The sequence below is a fragment of the Uloborus diversus genome, chromosome 8, assembly GCF_026930045.1.
Source record: "Uloborus diversus isolate 005 chromosome 8, Udiv.v.3.1, whole genome shotgun sequence".
In the NCBI taxonomy this organism is placed as follows: Eukaryota; Metazoa; Arthropoda; class Arachnida; order Araneae; family Uloboridae; genus Uloborus; species Uloborus diversus.
Window position 1 is genome coordinate 30,465,093 of NC_072738.1, and position 24,963 is coordinate 30,490,055.

The following is a 24,963-nucleotide window of genomic DNA, read 5'->3' on the forward strand; positions in this document are numbered from 1 at the left end:
TAAATTAAAAACATATAAAAATTAAACTTTTTCAATAAAGTAGATAACATTGACTTCGAACTATTGTTTTTATTATTTGAAAACTGAAAACTGTCTAAGCACTAAGTTGTGCATAATGTTCTTGCTTAACCAGTCTTTTGCTAATACGAAAAGTATGATAACTTTCCACGTGTGAGTAGGCGATATATGGTTGCCCATAAGAGAAATATTTATGTTTCATGTCCAAACCGAAAGAAGACATTGTTTGTTCTTGAAATCTATTTATGGTCTTTGCAAAAGCTAAACGAATCAGAAATTGAAGCCTTTCAAATGTGTTTGAAAATTATGACTCTATTAATGGATTGCGTGGCAACACAAACATTTCTCCTTTAAACTTTTCCGACAAAATTGTTGACTTTTGATGAAGAAACGTGTACCGTTTCGTAATTTAGGTGGGTTTAAATTGCGAAAAAGAATAAATTAATCAGCCAATTTTCAACCGGAAATCGTGTAGTCGCATTCCTGATGCATCCAGGGAATTTAAAAATTCAGTTGGAATGTTTACTGCTTTGTTTTCATCGACAAATGTATTAGACTTCTTCAGCATCAATGGGGAGTTTTTTTTCCAGCCGTCAGTAATGGCTCATTATTCGCAATAATTGCAGCTAAGACAGCGTCATTGCTCTGTTGTTATACGTTGCAAATCAGTGTTAACTAAGTCGGTGGCCCAACTATCATGTGACGGCATATCATAATAACTAAGTGGCAAATTTGAAATTGAAACGCAAAAACCTTCAGTTAAAACTAAAGCTTCATATTCATCTCTGGTGTAAAATCTGGATTTGGACATTTGTGTAATTGTTAAACTTTATGAAATACGTCTTCAAACGTGAAAGTTATATAGTTTCTCCTTAAAAAAATAATGATTGTGTTGGATAGTATGTCGTCAAAATTGTTTTAAACATTTGACGAATACTGTTTCTCCTTATGTCAAACCTGCATTAGAAAGTGTCAACTCCCAATGACTTTGTGCGCCCAATAAATACAATTTGCAACATGCATCAGGATATGTATTTGACAGTCGACAATTGACGATCCACAAATATTCCTGTCCGTTCGGGAATGTTTACCGAAAACAAAACTGCTATAAAACCAGCCCGATTACAGAGGCAATTATGATTTAAAAAAAATTAAATTTATCTGGGAATATACTCTCAATTAGTTCACTTTTCGTCTCAACGGCAGTGTAGAAATTGTCGTCTGGCTATTTGTTGTACTATATATTTTGATACCGTTCAATTTCACCGTTTCCAATACTCAGCAATTGCTTAGAAAATACTTGTGGGATTAGATTATTTTGCGTTTATACTCGCATGTTCATGGCCAATCGCATTATCTCGACATTACGCTATAAAAACGATTGTTTTAAACATGCGTTGATTTCATTGGAATAACTGGTAATGTCTGCCGGAAGTCCCCAGACAGTATTCATATGATTTCGCCTAAAAGTTTATCGTTGCCGTTCAAATCTTTCACAATCCTAGGATGTGCTTCGAATGAATGCTTTTACTCATGAGCCATAGTACACTTATCCCAAATTATAATTTCACTCTCTTGCCACACTACAGCTATACCACGTTTTTTTTTTTCTTTTATGTTACACATTGCGTTTTGTTTGTTATGAATATCTAATAGGCAACCTTAAAGCTGAATGTACTGTTCGTCTACCATCTAAAAACAGTAGCAGCAATGCCTGACGATGCAATTGTCGCTGCAATTTTCTGTTGCGAAAGTTTCTTTGCAAGAATTAATGATATTAAAAATTTCTTGAGGAACAAAATAAAGAAAATACTTGTTTTCCGCTTAAATTCATTAACCTTCCTGAAATTAACCTGGAATCTTTTTGAAGAATTCAGTAGTCTTCTTGGTTAAAGGCAGATATGATTCTGGCACCTTCAGAGAAGCCTAACGGAGGTTTAATATAATAGCCTGGAACCTTCCTGCTTTTCTACGAAAGCTCTCAAAGCATTAATACACACATTGCCAACGCGAAGACATACTCTCCAAGCAAATATCTCGAATACAACTCTTGCAAAGCTTCGTGATCCAGATATCTTTTTTCTCACTCATTGGGTTTTGAGTCAATCTGGACGAACCGTAATTGCTCCGAAACCGATACACCTCATTAAATAAGTTTAGTTAATCTTGATACTGGTGGAGAAAAATACTTTTCACAACGGTGTGAAATCTGCAATTTGTAGCAATTCAAGGAAACGTTTTGAAAAAATAGTTGATTTTCACAGGAAGTAAATAATAACCTGTAATATCCCGAAACGTTATATGGAAATTCTAAGCAGCATTTCTGAGTTTTTATTGTCATGGTGTTTTTAGCAGTAATTCATACGATGTTAGAGTTATATCGATTAATTAACTTACACCGCCATCTATTAAGAATTTTTAGAACTAAACAATTAATTCACACTATTATTGCATAATTAATATGAAATTTGCAATAAAAAATTATAAAAACTATCCTATCTTTTAAGTTGGACCAAATGACACATAGATATGAAATTTGAGAAAAATCGATTGAGTAGTTTCGGAGTTTACCCCGAACAAACATCGTGACACGAGATTTTTATATATATAGATTACGCATTACATGTGCTCATAACATACACACCTAATAAAATAAATGCAGTGGGAATGCTACTTGGTGTTTCGACTCCTTTATGCAGGCTACAGTTATCATTCGGATAAGTTGATTGTTAATCGAACTGTGTTCTTTGACTACATCCAGACCACTCAACATAATGTAAGCATAAAAAAGTATTAGATTTACCTAAAGAAATCCTTTTTGTGCAGAAAAACATTTTTATTGTATGCTAAAATGTAGATATTTCTAATAGCAGTGTTCGACCTTTTGTACAAATGAAAAAATACTACGCCCGATTAAAACTACGAGTTTCTCTCAGTAAACCTTTAATTTTTTATTCGCGCGAATACGATATAAAGCATCCTTATATATTATTTCTGTAGCCTGTTTTTGGTTTCTACGCCAGATTTTCTTCAATTCTTGATCGATTTCTTTGATTTACACCTTATTTTAAAGCTATTGGTGCTGGCTACTGACGAAAAATAGACTCACGGTCTAAAAATTGTTTTTTTCAGCGGAAAAACGTGTTTTAAAGAACCAGAATGAGGTTTTCGGTTAAACTTATAACTTTAACTTGCACATGACCGACAGAGCTGAATAGCTTGATTGGCAGAGCGTTCTCTTCGAAACCAGGAGAATGCGTGTTCGGACCCACGTCCCGACAATCTGCATCAAAAAATTAGAGAAATATCGCGCATTACATGAACAGTTAATTAAGTGAATAACAAATACGAGGCAATAGAATATATGAGAAGGAAACGCTCCTTGCTGTTATAAAAACTTAATGTGACTTTGCTAAATTACTTCTGAAATGCACGTTTTTTTTTTTTTTTTTTTTAAGCTTTGGCTCTGGTAAGAAAATCAAAGCATAATGTAAGCGAAAATATAAGTAACAGGTTTAAGATTTCAGACTACAGTATAGAATTGTTTTTTGTTCAGAAAAAAATAATAAATCTTATATTGAAATATATATTCTTCTAATGAGTTTTTGACTCTTTGAACAAATAAAAAAATTACTACCTCAATTTGAAGGGTAAAATATATATTTTTTCTTCTTTTTGCAAAAAAAAACAAATAGCTTATCACATTTTTTTTTTACATTCGAAAAGCTACTCTTGAACAAGAGCATAGTTCAATTTATTTTGTATTTTAACCGTGCTGTTAAATGATGAACACGTGCTGCTATCTAAGTTATAACGGTTCAAGCAGCCTGAGGTAACAAATTGTAAAAATTTTCAAAAAAAATATCTTACTTTATCTATATCTTCAATATCTTACTTTATATATTGTTCCCCTCTCATTTTAAAATTTATCAGGCTGGCTAACGACGAAAAATAGACTTACGGTCGAAAAATCAAGTTTTCGAAAACGCCCCTTGCTGTTTCAAAACCTTGATGCAGCCTGTAGTTCTTATGCATTTTTTTTAAAGCAAAGTTCTAATGAAGTTTTCCAATCTTTTTACGTCGCTTTCGGCAAAAAAAAAAAAAAAAGCCTGTGTGTGTGTGTGTGTGTGTGTTTATATTTTAATAAATCTTAAAAGCACTGGACTTAGTTGTTCGGTTAAATTGATAAGTTTTTTTCGGTAGAGCGTTCGGCTATAAACTATCTGAACTTCGGGCAAGCTTGGGCTGTCCGACATAATATCAAATTTATATTAGTATTACGCATTACATGTACTCATAACATACACACGTAATAAAATAAATGCAGTGGGAATGCTACTTGGTGTTTCGATTCCTTTATGCAGGCTACAGTTATCATTCATATAAGTTGACTGTTAATCGAAGGGTGTTCTTAATTTTTTTCAGCTTTGACTCCGTTCAGACCACTAAACATAATGTAAGCATAAAAAAGTATTAGATTTACCTCAAGGGAATCCTTTTTGTGCAGAAAAACATTTTCTTGGTACGCTGAAATGTAGATTTTTCTAATAGCAGTGTTCGACCTTTTATACAAATGAACAAATTCTACGCGAAATTAAAACTCCGAGTTTCATCCAAAAAATACATTTTGTCTACGTTCGAAAAATTACACTTAAAAAACGGACTCAGTTCAACTGGTTTTGGTTTTGAATTTTAAGTGTTCGGTTAAAAGAGAAACATGTGCATCCATTTAAGCCGTAACGGTTAAAGCAACCTTCTATGTGAAATAGTTCAATATTCAAAGATAAAAACACTTGTTTTTAATCTAATTTATTACTTCTCTAGAATGTTTATTTCTATCGCTACGGGAGATATTCGTCATTCTTTAATCAAATTCCATGCTTTACGATTAATTTTAAATCGTATCATGCTGGTTAATGACAAAATATAAAAGCATAATCTTATTATTATTATTATTATTTTTCTTTTGGCAAAAAGCTTTTTTGCTGTTTCTTACTACGCATTCCTTCAATGAATAGCTTTCGAAAAGGAGGGCGCAATTGCTAGGTTTGTTGGGGTGTCGGGCTGTTAATTAGAATGGTGCCAATTCGAATCCGTGCCAATAAATATCTCTTTAATGTTTCTTTTTCCCTTTCAGATGCTCACATGGGCAGGACTGTATTTGCCACAACCTGTTTTTTTTCACATGCACAATTATTGCTTTTTCACGAGTCATTACTCAGCCACATTTAATGATATTTATGTTTGCATTGAAAATATGTACGACCAAAAGGTGAGCTATGATCAAATTATCACAACGTTGTATTTAACGAGGTTTTGTTACTGATGTCTTTAAATTACATGCCTTCTCTTCTGCGCTTACTTTTTTTCGGTTCTTCTTCATAATGTTCTTTCTTTGAAATTTTTAAAGAGCGAAATGCCTTATGAAACGATTCGAAGCACAGTGCGGAGTTCCGCACGGGTCGTCTAGTTTTAAATTAATCTAAAAACATTGTAGCTGTGTCCAAGAACACTATTTTGTATATATTTGTGCCTGATAATAGGGATTGAGTTTTTTTTTTTTTGGTAAGCTCACGACTCTTTCTAAGGAAACATTCAATGATTTATTCCAGAATAAAACGTACGTGAAAAGTACTGTTGCATTTTTTTAAGTCTTGGGGAAAGCAAAACCTACAAAGGCGGCACAACGCTTTTCTTTCGGAGCATCACGTAAAAGGTTGTCCCACAAGATTTGCAAAAGACAATCATTTGTCTTTGCATTAAGACAATTTACGTACCGCCCGTCTGATTCAACCTCAGACAACGTACCAGTGGACACTACAGAGCCCAAACAATATTCCTCATACTTTTTTGCGTTAAGATGATGTTACTTTTTTGGCAAATGCTTGATTTTCTGTGTTATTTAAAGTATTTTGAAGATTTGAGGCTATAGAAAGTGGTGTGAATGTAGTTTTTTACTCTCATTTAGGTAGAATTCATTCATTTGATTATCCAAAAGATATGTTGCACTGAAAAGCACCCGGGCAACGCCGGGTAGTAAGCTAGTATATTATAAAGAAGAAATACTAGCGGCCACAGAACTCGAAAGATCATGGAGCAAAATCAAATCATAAACGCAAAATTGATTATGCATGTATTTACCGCCAGATGACACACCGAAAAAAAAAAAAAAACACCGAAGAGCTGAAGCACGAAACCGGAAAAAGCATGCGCGCGCTTAATTTCACAACTTAATCGCCCTCCTGCTTAAACTTGAGAATCAAGCAAGGCAGCAAGGAATTTTCAAATAAAAAAGGATTGAATTGTATTCCATGCGAAAGCGGAAAATCGTTTCTATTATTATAATTTTCTTATAGTTATTAATACTGGTAGTAAAAAAAAAATAATAATTTTTTTAAACAAAATTTATTAAGGACTTATTTTTATGCGCTACCAAGAAAAGAGGAAGAGAGTGATCATGACGCAAATGACTTGGCTCTCATTCGGTGGAAATTCCGTAGCATTTGAGAGTTTGCTCCTTAGCAAATTGTGGGTGACTTTAATGATGTCAAGAGAAAGTGTGTGTGTGTGTGTTTTAACTCGGGAGATACCGCTAATAGTTATAATATGAATTATTATAGGCAAGCGACATGTTATAGATCTTTGATGGCAAGAACAAGGAGTGTCTGTCATAATTGGGACTGTAAAAAAAGTTTTCTGGCCAACCAAAATAAATTAGATAAATTAAACGACGCGGAAAAAATTATTTATTTGGCAATACAGTTTGGTAAGGCAATTTTTATACCTCCTTAGACTAGAAAAAGTCTGGCAGAGACTCTCTGTTAACGAACTTCCTTGCAATCTATAGAGTTTCTATGCGATTGTAGAAACTTACTAAAAAAACTCTTAAGAAAATAACAATAGTTTATATCATTTCAGTTTGAACTCTTTGCAAATTATTTTGCAATGATTATTTTGAATTCATAGGTTTTAATCAACGCTTTTTGTTTCAAATAAAACGTTATGCAGCTGTTGCGAATGAAAATACTCGGCATTAGCATTAAAATTACAATTTTCCCCGAGTTCTCCATCGAAACGTGGTTTGCGAAAGGATCCAGAGAAGGGGGGGAGGGGGAAGGTTAGGGCTTAAAAACTTCTCACAACCCTTTGATTCGGAACAACCCTAATCAACTCAAATATGCTAATCTATGTATCTGCAGGACAGTCGTAACATAAACTACCCTCCCCGACCCAGAAGGTAAAAATCTGGCAGAGCAAGTGGTTTGCTGCCTTGCGACTTGGGAATCAAGGATTTTTTTTTTTCATTTCTAATAACAATGAGCGTAATCAGATCTCATTTCCAACAACAGATAGCGTTGCTTGTGAGACTGCGATAGAGATCCTAATCAAGGATCTTTACTAATACACTTGGTTACTTGAAGTTATTTGACACCAGCGTTGCGTAATTTTGGTTTCCATTTTTGAATAGTTATGTAGCGCCATCTGTCGCCACAAACGGTAACTAAATATACCATTCGGGAATAAATTTTTCTATTCTCCCAGGTGTAACAGTTTAAGAGATACACAACAAAAATCAATGGAGAACTGCCAAATGTCATAAGAATGTGTCAATTGTTAGGACGGTTTTTAATAGCTACACAATGGGCACAGAAGCACCCTTCAAAACGGTTTTATTATAAGATAGTGATGTTCTTCAAAACGGGTTTTTGTTCAGTCGATAACAACTTAGGTGGGTCTCGGACACAAGAATCGTCAGTTTTTTTCCTTTTTGAGCAATCACACTGTTTATTGCTCTCACTTGACTGTTTTTCACATTCCTATGATTTTATTTTCCTCCCGCCTCCCTCTGCAGCACCAGCGTAGACCGGATTCTCCCGATGCTGCTCCTCTCGCCAGCACCGTCTCCAGGTTGCGTCCCTGCCAGGATGTCCTACACAGACACACACGCATACATACACACCTACACACACACACATATATACATACACTTTCACGCAAACGCATACATACACACCTACACACACACACATATATACATACACTTTCACACAAACGCATACATATACCAACACACTCATGTCTGCACACAGACACAGACACACACGACTGCACACACATACAAACACGCCTACACACACATATGCACACACACATACCCGCACAAACACACACATACACACACACGCCCATACACACATACATACCCACACAAACGCACACACACATACCAACACACTCATGCCTGCACACAGACACAAACACACACGCTTACACACACATACATACACACATGCCTGCACACACATGCACACACACATACATACACACACACTCCACACACTTATGATTAAGAAGAATTCAAATTATTTATTTATTATTTATTTATTTTATTTTATTTATTTATTTATTTATTTATTTTTTATTTCTTTTTTTGAACAATCACATTGCTTACTGTTCTAACTTGACTGTTTTTAATCCCTATGATTTTATTTCCGCCCCGCCTCCCTCTGCAGCACCAGCGTCGACCGGCCTCAAGATGCTGCTCCTCTAGCAAAAACCGTCTCCAGGTTGCGCCCATATCCTACATACACACACCGACACACACACACACACACACACATGTGTACACACACCATCACACACACAATTACGCACACGCACACACACATCTACACGCACATACACAAACACTCATGCCGGCACACAGACACAAACACTCATGCCGGCACACAGACACAAACACGCACGCCTACACACACACACACACACACACACACAATATACACGCACACACACACATACACACACGCACACACATACACACACACTCATGCCTGCACACAGACACAAACACACACGCCTACACACGCACACACACAAAACACACCCAACACACAGACACAAACACACACGCCTACACACGCACACACACAAAACACACCCAACACACAGACACACACACACAGTCGTGATTGCGAAAAACATAATTTGAATTCAAGATGTCAAAATGCAAATTATTATTTTTTTTTTTTTTATTTTTTTTTTTGTGCAATCACAATTGCTTATTGTTCTCACTTGACCGTTTTTGATGTCCGGTTCCTTTTTCAGCTTGGACCAGGGACCTCTGCAGCACTCCCGCCCGCCGTCCACTGCATGCGCGGCTCCTCTTGTCGGTGGCGTCCATATCCTACACATACGCACATACACACATGCCTTCACACACATACACACATGACTTCATACACATACACACACGCCTACACACACATACATACATGCCTTCACACACATACACACATGCCTTCACACGCCTACACACATACACACACGCCTACGAGCGTACACACAGGTCTACGCACACACACAACTATACACATGTAACCGCTCAGGAGGAGGGCAGGTTTGGGGGGGATACAGGAGCCGTTTCTAGAAACAATACTTAATTGGGTCCTGTCGCAACTTGTGATTGCGAGAAATATAATTTGAATTCAAAATTTCAAAATTCAAATTATTATTATTATTATTATTGAGCAATCACGATTGCTCAATAATTGAGCTCACGATTTCACCGTCCCTGGCGTCCGGTTTCTTTTTCAGCTTGGACCGAAATTTCAGAATTCTAATTATTTTTTTTTTTTTTAATTTTTCTTTTTTTCTGCTTAAAATGACGTTTGAATCTTGTTTCATCTTAATTAGAAGAAAGAAATAATTATTTAAGTTGCATGCATTTAGTTAATATTATTTTTAACTTTAAAACTTTAAAAGCGGTTTTCTCCATGTTGGCCAATGATTGGGGAGTGAAAAAAGGTCGAATAAGGGAGTAATTGGTGGAAAGCTGGAAATTGCTTTAATCTATGCTGTATGAGTCTAAAATGACCATACTAAGTTTTTCCTCTTCTATTAAGTGAGCTTTAGCCGTGACGTCCACCAAATTAGTGACAAAAAACACATGTTTTTCATTAATATAGCAATATCTCAAAAATAACGCTTCCAATGGCCATACATATTGCAAGGAAACTTGTAGAGATTTAAATTCTGAACAAAATGAGTATCTACAATATATATCTTTGTTAAATACCAAGCAAACAACTTAATTTCAAAGTTTGGCTAAAATCAGTAATCAATCGCTTCAAGCTAGAACGCACCTTTCCCATTCCCATAGGCCTTCTCGGAGACCCCCTGGAACATAACGCCGTAAAACTAAAACACATGGCGGTGCTTTCTTAACCTACGGAAGCCGCTACACAGGTGCTTATTCATCAAGTTGACATGTTAGATGTTGCTGAAAACAATTTACTTTATTACAATGTAACCAAAAAAAGAAAAAGGATCCTATCTTCATACAGAACTCATTTTAGTTCTAAAAAGGAAGCGCAAAAGTACTGATAAGTTAATTTCAAGTAGAACTATCCAGAGAATATGAGTGATTTTGAATGACATAATTAGAAATTGAAAATCATTGAAAATTATTATGTTAAAGGTAAAAAAGTTTTCCAGTTCTCTTTTCTTGAAGTGAATCAATTTTTCAATTTACACAATTTAAATATTTCATCTATAATAAAAAATGTTTTGCTGTGAGACGTGGTATTATATGAGATGCGGTTTAAGAAAACGACATAAAATATTACAAATTCAAAGTTTTAACGAAAGGCGCATTAAAAACAATAGATTAGTATTTGAAAAAAAAAATGTATTATTACAACAAACGCAGCAACCTTAAGTAATTTTCGAAACGTAGCTGAAAACATTAAAAATTCAGACACATAAACCATAAACTAAAGAATTTGCAAAAATTACTATAAAAAATGGTTCAGAAATGCAAAACTCGTTTCGAAGATGTATTGTGAAAATACATTCGATTCTTATTTACGATATTTTTTGCTAGATCAGCAGCAATTCATTAAAAGATATTCATCTTTTTAACGAACGATAGACGATAAATAAAAATTCTCACCTATTTCCATGAATGCTCAATTTTTGCATTTCATCAGTGTGTAATTCTGTTCTGGCTTGAAGCACTTGATTAGTGATTTTAGCCGAACTTTGAAATTAAGTTGCGCGCTTGGTATTTAACAAAGATATATGTTGTAGGAACTCATTTTGTTCAGAAATTTAATCTCTACATGTTTTCTCTTTATATGTATGGACATTGGAAGCGTTATTTTTGAGACATTGTTATATTAATGAAAAAACAGTTGTTTTTTGTCACTAACTTGGACGCCACGGCTAAAGCTCACTTAATAGAAGAGGGAAAACTTAGTATTGTCATTCCAGACCCATACGGCATTGATTAAAGCAATTTCCGGCTTTCCACCAATTACTTCCGTATTCAACTCCCCAACCACTGGACTAATGATGCAATTTTTCCCGATTTTTTGCATTTTGATACTATAATCTGCAACAGCTGTGCCCATTCTACGTCCCATGGGGCACATCCAGCCTGCAATGTTGATCCGCGTGGCTCTCGAGTTGTAGTCTGGTCAATTTATACAATGAAAATAAAAAAACTCAGGGAAAGCTGAATTTTTGTAGTAGAGACTTTGGGTTTAGCATTACAAATAAAGTGCCAAACATCCCCGTCGATCCCATGTGAGCTAAAAAAGTTATTCGGGGTCAAAGGTCAAAATTTTAGGCTTTTTGATTTTTCTCAAAAACGGTAAGTTTTATCGAAAAGTACCTCAAACTAAAGTTGTAGAGCTCAAAATTCTCTATAAAAATGGTCCTTATGATTTTTTTCTCCAAGACCAAACCATTTCCCAGATATTGCGTACTCTCAAAAGACAGCCAATCATTTACAGAATCCACTCTACTCGTATGGCCTCGAATAACATGTGGTTATTCTATTCCGTGTGACGTCGTTCACATACCCAGGGGTGCCCAACCCACTAAGGGCAAAGTCGCACCCCCTCATTATCGCGGAGATCCCCCCAAAAGCAAGCCTCCCCCAACCAAATAAAAAATACCCCTCAAAACGATCCCCCTAAAAATTTCGATAGCGCAGTCTGATTCATGACCTCTCCTAGATGGGCACCCCTGACGTACCTGCTTCTTTTAGAGTTAAACGTGCAGTTCGAGTGAATAAAGATACAGTTGGATCTCTGTTTAACGACGCTCTATTTAACGACGTTCTCTATTTCACGGTCCCAGATGGTCCACTGTAGTGTTAAAAGCATTCTATTTAAGGACGTTTTCTACTTAAGGACGATCTTTTGTGGTCCCTTGAAAGTCGTTAAACAGAGAGCCAACTGTATTTATTACTAGCGTCTACTGTTGTTTGTGCTGATCAATATTTAAGAAAAATGTCACAATTTTGCTTTATTTGCAATAAACTTTTGACTGAAGGTGAAACTGTTATGCTGGGCAGTCGTGGAATTCCAACTAATCGATGGAAGTGTCGGGAAAAGTTATAAGAATGCTTATTATTTAAGAAGTCAAAAGTCCGTTACAATTCGCGTGGCTTGCAGAAAATCATACACCTAGAACAGTTCAATCTCTGCAGCAACGTGAGGATGAACAGGCCAGTACTTCAAAAGTAAGTCCTCCTCGTACTGTAGCGCGGTTAAGTGAATTTGAATCCAGCTTTTGTTTTTAAAAACACTGCTTATTTTGTGGCTGTGAAGCGGATGAGGAGGCTGAGAAGAAGAAAGTGCAGAACTATCGCAGAAAAATTCATAAAGCAGTCCCTAAATCATACTCAAAATTAAAACGTGCAAGGGCAGCTTTTGACACACCTCGGAACGATCTTCAGCTAACTTTAAAAAGGATTCTTTGAATGTAAGTGTAATAAATGTATGAATTTTTCTGTCATAATTCTGCGTTTTGTTCTTCTCTGCCTCTTCATCCTCTTCCTCGCCTCAAAATAAGCAGTGTTTTTTGCAACAAAAGCTGGATTCAGATTCACTTAATCCCGCTCTAGTACGAGGTGGACTTACTTTTGAAGTACTGGCCATGTTCATTAGGGTGGATTGAAAAAAATCAAAATCTGATAAACGCTAAGTAATAGCCCGGAAAAGTTGTCTTTTGTAGAGATATTTGGTTATGCAAAAGTATTTTGACCGCAAAAAATAAACTTGAGGTGTCGCTCGCGCCTTGAAGTTGACCATAAATGCATAAAAACTGGAAAAAGTTCAATAATTTGATGTTATCGTTCTTAAGAGCAAGCTTTTTGTGTAGATTACAGATTGTATAAGATCATTTTAATAATGAACCGTATTTTAAAGTTCCACACATGCGTTGAATCTTGAATTTGACTAATATAGTGTTAGAATTGAGTAACATCGTGTTCCTTCGTACTTAGAGAAAAAATATTAGAAGTTATAATTTGTAAAAGTTTGTTTTCATATTAAATTAATTCTTACATAGGTGCGGAAAAAATAAGTAATAAAAGAATTTCTTATCTAGTAAAAAATAATGTTAATTCTCCACATAGCCCATAATTTTGCCTCGAAATGTCAAATTTACCTATGATAGAGAACAAAGGTTAAGTATAAAAATTTTTAAATATAAATGTGGCTTGCAACAGCCCACATAAGTCACCCTTTGAAACAAAAGACGTTGCTAAAGAAATTTTAATGGGTTTTGAGCCCTCAAACTGTAACCACATTGATTACAATAAAACATAAGTTTGACGTGCGAGTTGAACTATTTTACGTCTCATAATTTTCAGTCTTGATTGAAATTGTGGCTTGATGGTATTATTGCTTAATATTTCTAGATTCTAATTTGACTCGAATAAATCCATCCTTTTTGGTTAGACAACAAGCTGTACCTGACACTTCTTTTTCTTATTTTACCTATTATCTCTCTCTCTCTCTCGCTGCTTTAGTATGATATATGAGGTTTTGAAAACCACACTACTCAATAGGTGGTACACCATAAAGCAATTTTTTTCAAAGTTTTATCGGAAGTCCCCTTTTTGAAAGAGGGAGCTGCCGAGTTTTACCAGTTCTGCTTATCGATGAGCTCATGGTAGTCTCCCAGCTTAAAAATTGAAATCTGGAATTATAAATGTTTATTGTCCATCTTCGAACTGGTCGTCGTAATCCGTCTCGAAACAAGTTCTCTGATGGTCATCCGCAATGCCTAGTGTTATTTTTTAGATTCTCAAAGTAACCAGACTGCAGAACAAGAGCTGATGATCCAAACATAGTACGATGGCAAGTTTGAAGAATTCGACTGTATAACGAAAATTTACAAATCCAGATTTAAACTTGAGTTTTTTGATAAGCAGAAGTGGGGAAACTCGGATCATCTTCTTAAAAAAGGAATATCAGATAAAACTTTAAAAGAAATGGTGATTGAGGGCGTAACTACTGAATTATATGATTTCCAATGCCTCATGTTATACTAAAGCAGTGAGACGATGCGCAAAATTAGATGAAGAAGCGTCAACCACAGTTTGTTGTCTAACCAAGAGAGATGGATTTTAGAATCTAGAAATCTTAACTACAATGTATCACTAAGGCCAAACATTGTCAGGAGTCAAGATAATAATGCGACTCGCTCGAACTATGTTTTATTGTATAAAATGTGGTTACAGTTTGAGAACTCAAAAAACATTTAAAGGGGGGTTGTTTTGAGGGGTATTTTTCTCAGTTTTTGGAGGGGGCTCCGCGATATTGAGGGGTGCGCCCATGCCCTTAGTGGGTTGGGCACCCCTGACGTGAACAATGCCACACGGACTAGAATAGCCAGATGTTATTCAAGGCCATGCGGGTAGAGGGGATTCTGTAAATGACGGGCTGTCTTTTGAGAGTACGCAATATCTGGGAAAAGGTTTGGTCTTAGAAAAAAAATCATAAGGACCATTTTTATAGAGAATTTTGAGATGTTCAACTTTAGTCTGAGATACTTTTCGATAAAACTTTATTTTTTTTTGAGAAAAATTCAAAAAACCTAAAATTTTCGCCTTTGACCCCGAATAAGTTTTTTAGCTCACTTGGGATCGACGGGGCTTTTGGCACTTTCTTTGTAATAGTCAACCTAAGGTCTCTACAAAAATTTGGATTTGTCGGAATTTTTGTAATTTGATCACTATTTCTATGTCTAAATTGACCGGGCTATTGTTCAACGTTGAGAATCGAAAAGTACGATTAGTGAATATGTCATGAATAAAGCACGTAAATGACTGATTACAACCAGTTTTTTATGAGTCGAATCACTGATTAGTTCCGAAAACTCACTTTTCACCAACGTGTAACTTTCCATAAGGAGTAGTTTCTTGACCAAAGAGTAACTGGAAAGCCTGTTCTATCTTCGGAGGGGGTGGGCCGTAATAGGGGAAGATTTTGGACTGAGGAGCGTAGTTTAGGATCGGTGAGAAGCTTTTGAAATTACTTGTGGAAGGGGAGTGTTTTACTTTTTTACATTATGTTCTTTTGTGCCTTTTGAATTTCCTTTATCTGTCCATTTTGTTCATTTTTCAAAAAAAAAAATTCCTTGTAGATTTTAAAATCATGTGAAAATTGCGCGTGAAATTTTTTTGCAAATGATATGGATGTGGCGTTATCTGTCGTCAGAAATGATAACTAAATATAGGTGTTTAAAGAAGGGGGGGGGGAGGGTTCTATCTTCCTGAGCGTATGACGGCTCCGTAACGTTTTTATTTCTTGTGTGTGTGTGTGTGTGTGTAATGTTTCTCTTTTTTGAGTTTTCAAAATCCATCAGCCGTGTTTGGGACAACCTGCGTGAAAATTTATATTACTACATGAGATTGGCAAAATGGTTTTAAGGGGAGCTTAACCTTCCGCCGCTGCGATCCTGGCTTGACATATTTCCACTGAAGAAGGATGCATTTTAATTTTTAATTTTGGCATTTTTTACAGAATTTTATTTGTCATCTGTTTTGAGGATCGGTAGATTTTTTATTAAGTGAAAGACCATTATAATTTTGAAAGACCGCCTGCATATATTATACTACTTTTCAACAGATGTGAAGGAAAATAACTATTTACGATACTTTATATTTTGCAAATCTAGCTCTGGGTAGGTCTTGATTAACGTATAAACCAACTGGTCCTTACTTTTTCTAAAGATCATAATCGAAAGGATTATTTTTTAAAAACTTTTATTTCATAATTTTGATCATTTTTAAGCAGTAGAAGAGACCGAGACACCATGAGGCGTGAGATACAGTGAGACAAAACGATTTTTGGGATTTTTAGTTATAATTGCTAAATGGTGCAAAGTTCCCATGAATCTGCAGCATGCCCAGTGGATTCTGCGATATGAATTTGCTGCTACTCTTAATGGTATCATTATTTTATTTTATTTTATGGAAGTAATGTTTTCCTTCAACTTTCGTGCGCAACGATTTTTAAGATTTTATTTTAGGAATAAAAATTTTTCCATTGGATCAGCTTAGCTGTTCTACCTATGTATCTAATACAGTGGCCGCCGCTTATATGAATCACGTTTGTTGTAAACAAATTTGATTAAATGAAGCGGCTAATTTAATGAAGCGGCAAATTCAGTAAAGCTTGATTTTGTTCTGTTTCTGCCGATTTGATTCATTGAAGTGGTTGATTCAATTAACTACTGATTCATTTAACTGTAACCATTCAGAACATTTAGCGTCGACTCTAAACGAACTCCTTAAAATGTTGAAATGGCAGAGTTACGATGTTCCATAGTTATTTATAAGCAGGAACTATTATAGAAAAAAATCTGAAAAAGTGGCATCTGAATCAAATACACGGTGGCGTAAAATTTTAGAAAGCAATTTGTCGGTTTGAGTTTGATTGCAGATGCCACGTTTGTGCTCTGCACTGTAGCGTATGTGCTTATGTACACGGTGTTCCAAAAATGACTGATACATTTGCAAAATCAATAAAAGCTAAACGGGCAGAGAAAAGATATACCGTTGGTTGCATTATGATTGGAACAACAGCAAATTTTCATACAGACAAATTTTCATAATTAGTACAATGTTCCCCAACAGATGTCGCTGCAAGTATTTTAAAAGGTAACGCAGTGTGTAAGATCGCCAAAATGACCGGTATATTTGTAAAAACAATAAAAACCAAATGGCAGAGAAATAATTAAACTGTTTATTTGCAATATGCTTGGAAAAACAATAAACTATTAGACAGACACACCTACAGTTTTCTCTAACTACCTGCAGCGCCATCTGTTGAGGAACATTGTAACAATTTTTTAAAGTATGTCTGTCTGAAAATTTACTGTTGCCCCAAGCGTAGTGCAACAAACGGTACATTTCTATCGCTGCCCGTTTAGTTTTTATTGATTTTTCAAATGTATCAGCCATTTTTCAAACACCCTGTAAAAAGATATTACCAATGTATCGATATACTCTTATTTCAGACCCATTGTCCGACGGCAGCGCGACAATGAAGAAGTTCCAGCCTGCCCCGTTCGCACCCGATTCGTCCCTCCGCAAGCAGCCCTGAACGACAACTCAGAGTGGAAGTACATCGTGAACGTGCAGAACAGGGACACACGCTTCAAGCAGATCATACGTGTCGACGTGTGCGAGTGAGTATCAGTTGCCTCGTCTCTATTTATTACTTGTAAGAATAGGAAGTACTGGAAGTAATGTGTTCGTCAAAAGGTTATCACTCAAATTTCGTCCTATATGTCCAATTTACTCATCCCTGAATCTCCGAGTTAATGTTGAGTAGTTTTCTCGTCACGTAACACTGTAAAAAGTTTAGAAACGTTCCTGGAAAAGGTTTGGGGTCAAAATGTCGCCACCGAAATGTCGCGGGACAAAATGTCGCGGCCAAAATGTCGCCGGTCCAAAATGTCGCCGGGCCGAAATGTCGCTTGTCCAAAATGTCGCCAGGCCAAAATGTCGCCGGTCCAAAATGTCGCCAGGCCAAAATGTCGCCGATCCAAAATGTCGCCGGGCCGAAATGTCGCCGGTCCAAAATGTCGCCGGGCCACAATGTCGCCGGGCCAAAATGTCGCCGGGCCGAAATGTCGCCGGTCCAAAATGTCGCCGGTCCAAAATGTCGCCGGTCCAAAATGTCGCTGGGCCAAAATGTCGCCTGTCCAAAATGTCGCCGGGCCAAAATGTCGCCGGGCCAAAATGTCGTAGAACCAAAATTCGCTCATTCAGTTGGTAAGAAAAATGCAAATGTACAAAAATGCTGTTTAACACCAAATTTGCAGAATAAATGATTACTGCCTTTAATGAATGTCTTCGTTAAAAATGGGACTGAACTAACTGAGTTTCTTGATGAATTCTAAAAAGATTATTCCGTTTTGATTCGCAACTCTCGGCTGTTTTTCAGCAAACAAATAGAATACAAGCGTTACGTTATCTTATTTCTTGTGACTCGCTATCTACCAACTGTAAAACGTTCTGACGGCGTTCAGTTCTGACGTTCGATAAATTTTTTAAAACTTTTCTTCAAGAATAGTGTGCGTTTGTATGTGACCGATTTTTTGGGGCCATTCTACGTCAAAACCTGTGGTAAGAATTCGAACGATACCCGCAAGTACCCATATATGATTTAGGGCTGCGTGTTTTTTTTGCGTCAATTCGTTTAAGATAGTGGAGTAACTGAACGTTTTCATCGATATGCGTGACTGTCATTGCTCAAAAAAATGATGAACGGAATCAAATAAAATGTTAGGAAGCAGCAGGGGGACAGATTTTGGGGCCAATAACACCAGAGGGTGGAGCAATCGAATGTTTTTTTTCCTTTCTTTTTTTTTATCTGTGACTGATATATCTCAAAAAGTAATACAGTAGACCCTCGTTTTCAGCAGGTTTATTTTACGCGGTTTCGATTATACGCGGTTGAAGATTTGACACCTTTATTTTATTTACGCAGACGAGTTTCGGTTTTACGCTGATGCGGCAATGCAAACAGGTAACATTTTCCTCTCTTTCAAAACTCAAGCTCCTATAGATTGCAGATTACTCGTAACTAACTGCATTTTGGCGTGTTAATAATCGAACTTGGGTCCTTGGAGACATTTTATGCGATTGGTTCCAGAGCTTTTTCCATTATAGAAGTAAAGTGATTAAACTCACACAGTTCAGAACTCACTGGAAGAAGAACTTTTAGGAGTGACAAAGGAGGTCAAAACCAACGAGGATACCGACTCCGGTGACACACAACCAAAAACGCTCAGATTGAAAATTTTGAACCATTCGTAGACAATAGAAATAATCTTTTTTCTGATTTGTTAGTAAAGGAAGATTTTATCAAGGAAATGACGCAAGTGGTCATGGATGCGTTAATGCTCAGCAAAGAATTAGAGGAAAAATTCTTAATGACTACCAAAAGACTATCATAGCCAGCTCTTCTTCATAAACAGAACACGAAATTAGTTTCTTTTCTTTATGCATATTATGCATAAAAATCGATATAAGTACACATTAAACTTTTCATACAATTAGTCATCACTAGAATGAAGTATTTTTTTTATCTACGGAACCTAGTCCCTATTTTGAACCCATTCCCTATTTTTGATATTAGGTCTCAATTTACGCGGTTTCGATTTACGCAGCATTTCCGTGGAACATAACACCCGCGTAAAACGAGGGTCTACTGTACAAGGGTTAAGACAAAATTTGGTCTACATCTTAAAGGGCGAGTTGCTCATTTATTTTTGGCTTCAGTCATCCCAAAAGGATGGATCACCGAATATTTTTAATCGTTTTATATGACTGCTATATCTCAAGAAGTAATGCGAGGATTCATACAAAAATGTAGTATGCAAGTGAAATTAAACGAAAACAAGCCTTATTTTCGTTCTAAGTTGAGTTTCGTAATCGTTTACGTGAGTCAGTGCAATTAAATAAACAATGAAAAATATACTGAATTTAAATATGAGAGGTTGAGCAAGATATCAGTAAAATCTAAATTAGCCGTGTATTCCTCTCATTTTTGTAGCACTTTAACTAGCGTGGGTGTTAAATAAAAACTGAGTTTGCATTCTTATACAATTTGCGTAGTAAAAATTCAATAATTAAAACAGCATTTTTTTCTGAGAGGGAAAAACTTATTTGTTTATTATTATTATTATCAGTATTCTTTTCTTTCTGAATTACCAAGCTATATTGAGCTAGAACTATTACGTTTTGAAATTCATTTTAAAAATAAGTCTAGGTCAAAATTGATCTGAATAATCTCATTGATATCAGTTATTTCACCCTACATTGTGAAATTTTTTCTTTTCTATTTAAAATTGGAAAATGTGATTCAGCTGACAAGCGCTACTTCGCAAGCATGAAAGTATCCTCTTGAAAACCTCTAATAAAATAGCTGTTCTGAAATTGTCCCCCTTGATGTTCTATCGAATATATAAATTTCATGAATGTTGAGAATTGAAAATATTTGTCATCGCGTAGAGTCGTTTTTCAAAAAAATGAGTGAAAGACACCTGTTTTAGCAATTACGGGTTTCATTGATTTCAAAAGATTTGACGGTGAAGATTTCGACGTAATTTCAGAATTTTACTCATAAGACAGAGTTTCCACGGCAATAATCTGTCATCTCTGTTAAACATTTGTTTTGCTGTCCCAAAATCCCGGTCGCAAAGGACATACAAATGTCCTCTCAGAGGAAGGTCTCGAGCAGTCTTGTTAAACTTCTTCAGTTTCATTTCCAGAAAAAGTCTCAGAACAGTTTTGATCTTACTTTAACCAACGTATATCTCACTGAAAATGTACAGTTTTTTTTTTTTACAGTTCTTAGGGTGATGTTAAAAAATCTATGAGAAAATTAAATTTCATTAAGATACCTCTCTACTTGATTTCCACCCTGGCCCGTGATTTCGAATTTTTCTAGTGAAAGGGGAGAGGGAGGATAACGGGCATATAACCAATGCAAATTTCATAGGATTGCTATAAAAAGCACTTCCACTTGTATATATAAAAAAAACGGGGGCCAATCCTCCTGATCCCCTAAATTACTGACTTGTCGCTAAGGTAATAATATGCTAGAGTGAAGGAGTTATTTGTTTTTACTTCATTACGCCAAAAAATACAAACCGCCTATTCTCTTGCCATATTCACATAGCGCCTCACTATTCTTTCATTCGCCTTTAGAACAGTTTAGTTTTACTTCCATACCAATTTTTTGTCTGAATCCTTGCGTTACATCTTGATCCTTTGCTTTACATCTTGAGTATTGTTATTAATCAGATTAAACGAGAAAGAGAAATCCGTTGCAGCAGCCTTTCGCATGTTTACGTTCTTAATAGTATACAGAAAAACGTATGTTTTTCTGAAAACTATTAATTTTCTGGAATTAATCTGATGCTTAGGAATTAAGACAGGAGAAAACGTTTGGAATTTTTGAAGGAACTTACTTTGAAAGGCAATTAATATTCTTTCGCAACTTTTATGCTGAAAAGCATCGACGTACATTTAAATTTTTCGTACCAATTGAACTAGCGAATTTTGGGCCGGCGACATTTTGGACCGGCGACATTTTGGACTGGCGACATTTTGAACCGGCGATATTTTGGACTGGCGACATTTTGGGCCGGCGACATTGTGGACTGGCGACATCGTGGACTGGCGACATTTTGGACTGGCGACATTTTGGACTGGCGACATTTTGGGCCGGCGACATTTTGGGCCGGCGACATTTTGGGACGACGACATTTTGGACCGGCGACATTTTGGACCGGCGACATTTTGGACCGGCGACATTTTGAACCGGCGACATTTTGGACTGGCGACATTTTGGGACGGCGACATTTTGGGATGGCGACATTTTGGGATGGCGACATTTTGGCCGCGACATTTTGACCCGCGACATTTTGGCCGCGACATTTTGGGCGTATACCCCTGGAAAATAATGGGCAGCTAATGTGCCCAATTTTTTCAAGTAACATATGTGTTGTCTTTTAAAATGTTGAGTAGTTTTCTCGTCATTTACACTGTCAAAATAGTTTAGAAACGTTCCTGGAAAATGATGGGCATCAGCTAATGTGCCCAAGTTCTGCAAGTAACATATCTTGTTGTCTTGTAAAATATTGAGTCGTTTTCTCGTCACGTTCCACTCTAAAAATAGTTTAGAAACGTTCCTGGAAAATAATGGGTGGCTAATGTGCCCAATTTCTGCAAGCAGTTACGTTTTTAACCAAAATCCAGTAACCTTCCTAAAATTATTTTCAACTTTTTCTGAAGAGTTTAGATATCTCCCCGGTTAAAGCTACTCGTGTCTGGAGAACCTTCAGAGAATCTTTAGGTAGGTTTAATTTAAAAACCTGACTTTTTCCTTATTTAACAAGAAATCTCCAAAAGCATTATTCCGATTATGATCAAACCTAAGACAGAATTGCAAACAAGTATCAAGAACCTAGCTCGCTTGCATTTCTATCAAAGCAATGAAATCCAGAGATTTATTCGCTTTCGTCGGGATCTCAGTCAATCTGGAAGAGCTGAGGGCTGTACATTTATTTATACTTTATACTGGCAGTTGAAAATACTTTTCACAATAGTCAGAATTCTGCATTCGTGCAATTTGTCGCGATGCAGGAAACTTTTTGACAAATATACTTGATTTTCTCAAGAAGGGGATAAAAACCTGTGAAACTTCACAAAAAAATTTAAAACAAAAAGTTTCGTTGTCCCCCCCCCCTCCCCAATGTTATAGTGATTCACCTGCGGTGTTGTCGGACTGATACTCCGCGTACGCCATGATGTTTGCTAGATTACTACAATTTATTGTACGATTTTTGCTAGAGTTGTATGCTTAATTTAACAAAAAGCGAATACTTGTCGAATTTCTAGTTTTGTACTTGCTCTCATGATTTATAATCATTATTTAAGTAAATACAATTATATTACCTCTACAAATAAGAACCGGATAACCGAGGGACCAGATAATTGAGGTTTTACCGTATTTCCGAACCAGTGCCGCAACCAGACTTTTGATTTGGGAAGGGTTTTACAAAAGCTTTTCTCGTGAAATCTACATGATCCATGATATTCGATTTCATTTACATATTTTATTGGGGTTTTTTTTTCAATAGGTTACAGAAATGAGAGGATGCTACTTTAAAACTATTGTTACAAATTCTGTATATAGTAATTATTTTTGTGATTAATTTGTTGTAATCTAGCTAAATTTGGCGTTTATTCTATTATCTTTCATCTAAAATTATCTTAGTATCGTAACCTGTAAATAGCTTCTTGTAATGAATATACAATCCCCTTACATTCGAATGAAGCATACGGCCCCTCCATTTCTGCACGCTAAAATATGTGAATGGAATAAAAAAAAAAACATAGAGAAAATTTTCAAATTTAGTGAAACTTCTCTGGGATTTATAAACAGCCACAGCCGACGGCTGTATGAGTTAGTCTCATTTTACTTCTTGCTTTGGAAAGTGCGTTTTAGCCTTGAGCTGTATTTTTGCGTATTTTGATGTAAATACGTGGTTGACCGTTGAGTATATGGTGTTGATCGATATTTGCATAATTGCTATGGTTAATTTAGTAGTTGTTAACGATATTTCTTGTACATAGTTGTAAATAAATCTCCTGTATTTTCTCAAGTACTGTGTCGTCATTTAAAAAAGTTTGAAGCTGCACGGAACTGGTAACAGTATTAACATGCTCAAATGTAAAAGATGACATATCTGTTGAATGAAAAAAAAAGATTCATACATTGCATAACTTCACTCTCTGTTAAATATTTGATATATTTTTAATAATTCACAAAAATAGATGCATATACTTCTGTACGCTCTTTCGAAGAAATACTTCTTTATTCCTATTTTTTGACCATTGATAAAAATATAGTAAATATCGAATTTGGCTCTTCAAATATTTAAAGAATTGCGATGTTTTCATTAGCGCCAGCATTTAAAATCTGAAAGTAACGCTACATTCTTTTGTAACAAATGATGTTCACAATAAATACAACAAAAATTAAAGCTACAGACAAAACATTGATTTTGTACAATTCGCCAAAAGTAATAAGGTCATTAAAAAAAAATTGAACTGCAGTCTCACGATGCGATGACCGTGCTGTCTAGTATGTTGTAATAGTAAGTTTAAAAGCAAAAGCAGAAAAATATTTTAAAATATATTGTGGAATACTATCAGAAATTTCGAAACGGGGTTTGAACCCTTAAAACCCACCTCTTAAATATGGCCATGCTTCATACACAATTTTAACCAATCTAAGCCAAAATTTAGATTTTAACATTCAGCGTAATATTGTCCTTCCCTCCACGAAGTTAGCTTAAGCGCGTTGAGTACATTATCGGGATCATGTGTCACCGTCTATTAGAGCAGTTCTTATTGGTTTCCGTAGCGTGTGTAAGTAGGCTTAACGTGTAAATGTATTGCATTTCATTTAATTAATCTTTTTTTTTTCTTAAAACTTTTTCTCTCCTATTTAAAACGTATGGATACAACAATTAAACAAAATTGACCCTTTCTTCGAGAAAGTCCAACTATCTGAATTTTCGATTATCCGAAAAGGCTTTGATTCGAATTGGGAATTGAAAGTAACGAACACGCCATCTAGCGAGGTAGTCTAAATCGGATAAGATGGCGATTGCCCATTGCTCGACGCGTTAAAGTTTTATGCAATAAAGGAAGAAAATCTTATGTGTTTATATAAGCTTATTGACTGAAAGTAAAAATTTCTCAAGCTGCTGTATTTGCAGAAACCATTGTTCCAGAGTTAATCTTCCAGATAAATGTGAAAAAGGCATCCAAAAAAAAACTTGTCTTCTCACACAACCTATTCACGATCACTGTTCATTTAAGTGCGGCAATGTGGGAACGAATATATTTTCCGACTTGAGCAAAATAATGAATGTGTAAGCACATACCAGTAGAAGGAAACGCTCACTAGTCAACAGAAAATCGATAAATCTACAGTTTTTGATTTCTTAATGCATTAAGAGTAACCAAATCTAAATAAAGAATGTATAAAATATGAAAAAAAAAGTAAGAATATCACTAAAAAGAATTAGAAAAGTAATGTTTTCCTGTAGCTT

At 35.8% G+C, this 24,963-nt stretch overlaps 1 protein-coding gene across 1 annotated transcript in view; it reads left to right on the plus strand.

Annotated features, from left to right (window-relative positions):
* Positions 1–24,963, plus strand: part of LOC129227405 (uncharacterized) — a 143,265-nt gene that overhangs the window by 117,365 nt on the left and 937 nt on the right. Inside the window, exon 4 of the mRNA XM_054861958.1 lies at positions 17,341–17,511. Within this exon, the coding sequence (XP_054717933.1) occupies positions 17,341–17,511 (171 nt within the window). The remainder of the gene's footprint in view (positions 1–17,340; positions 17,512–24,963) is intronic.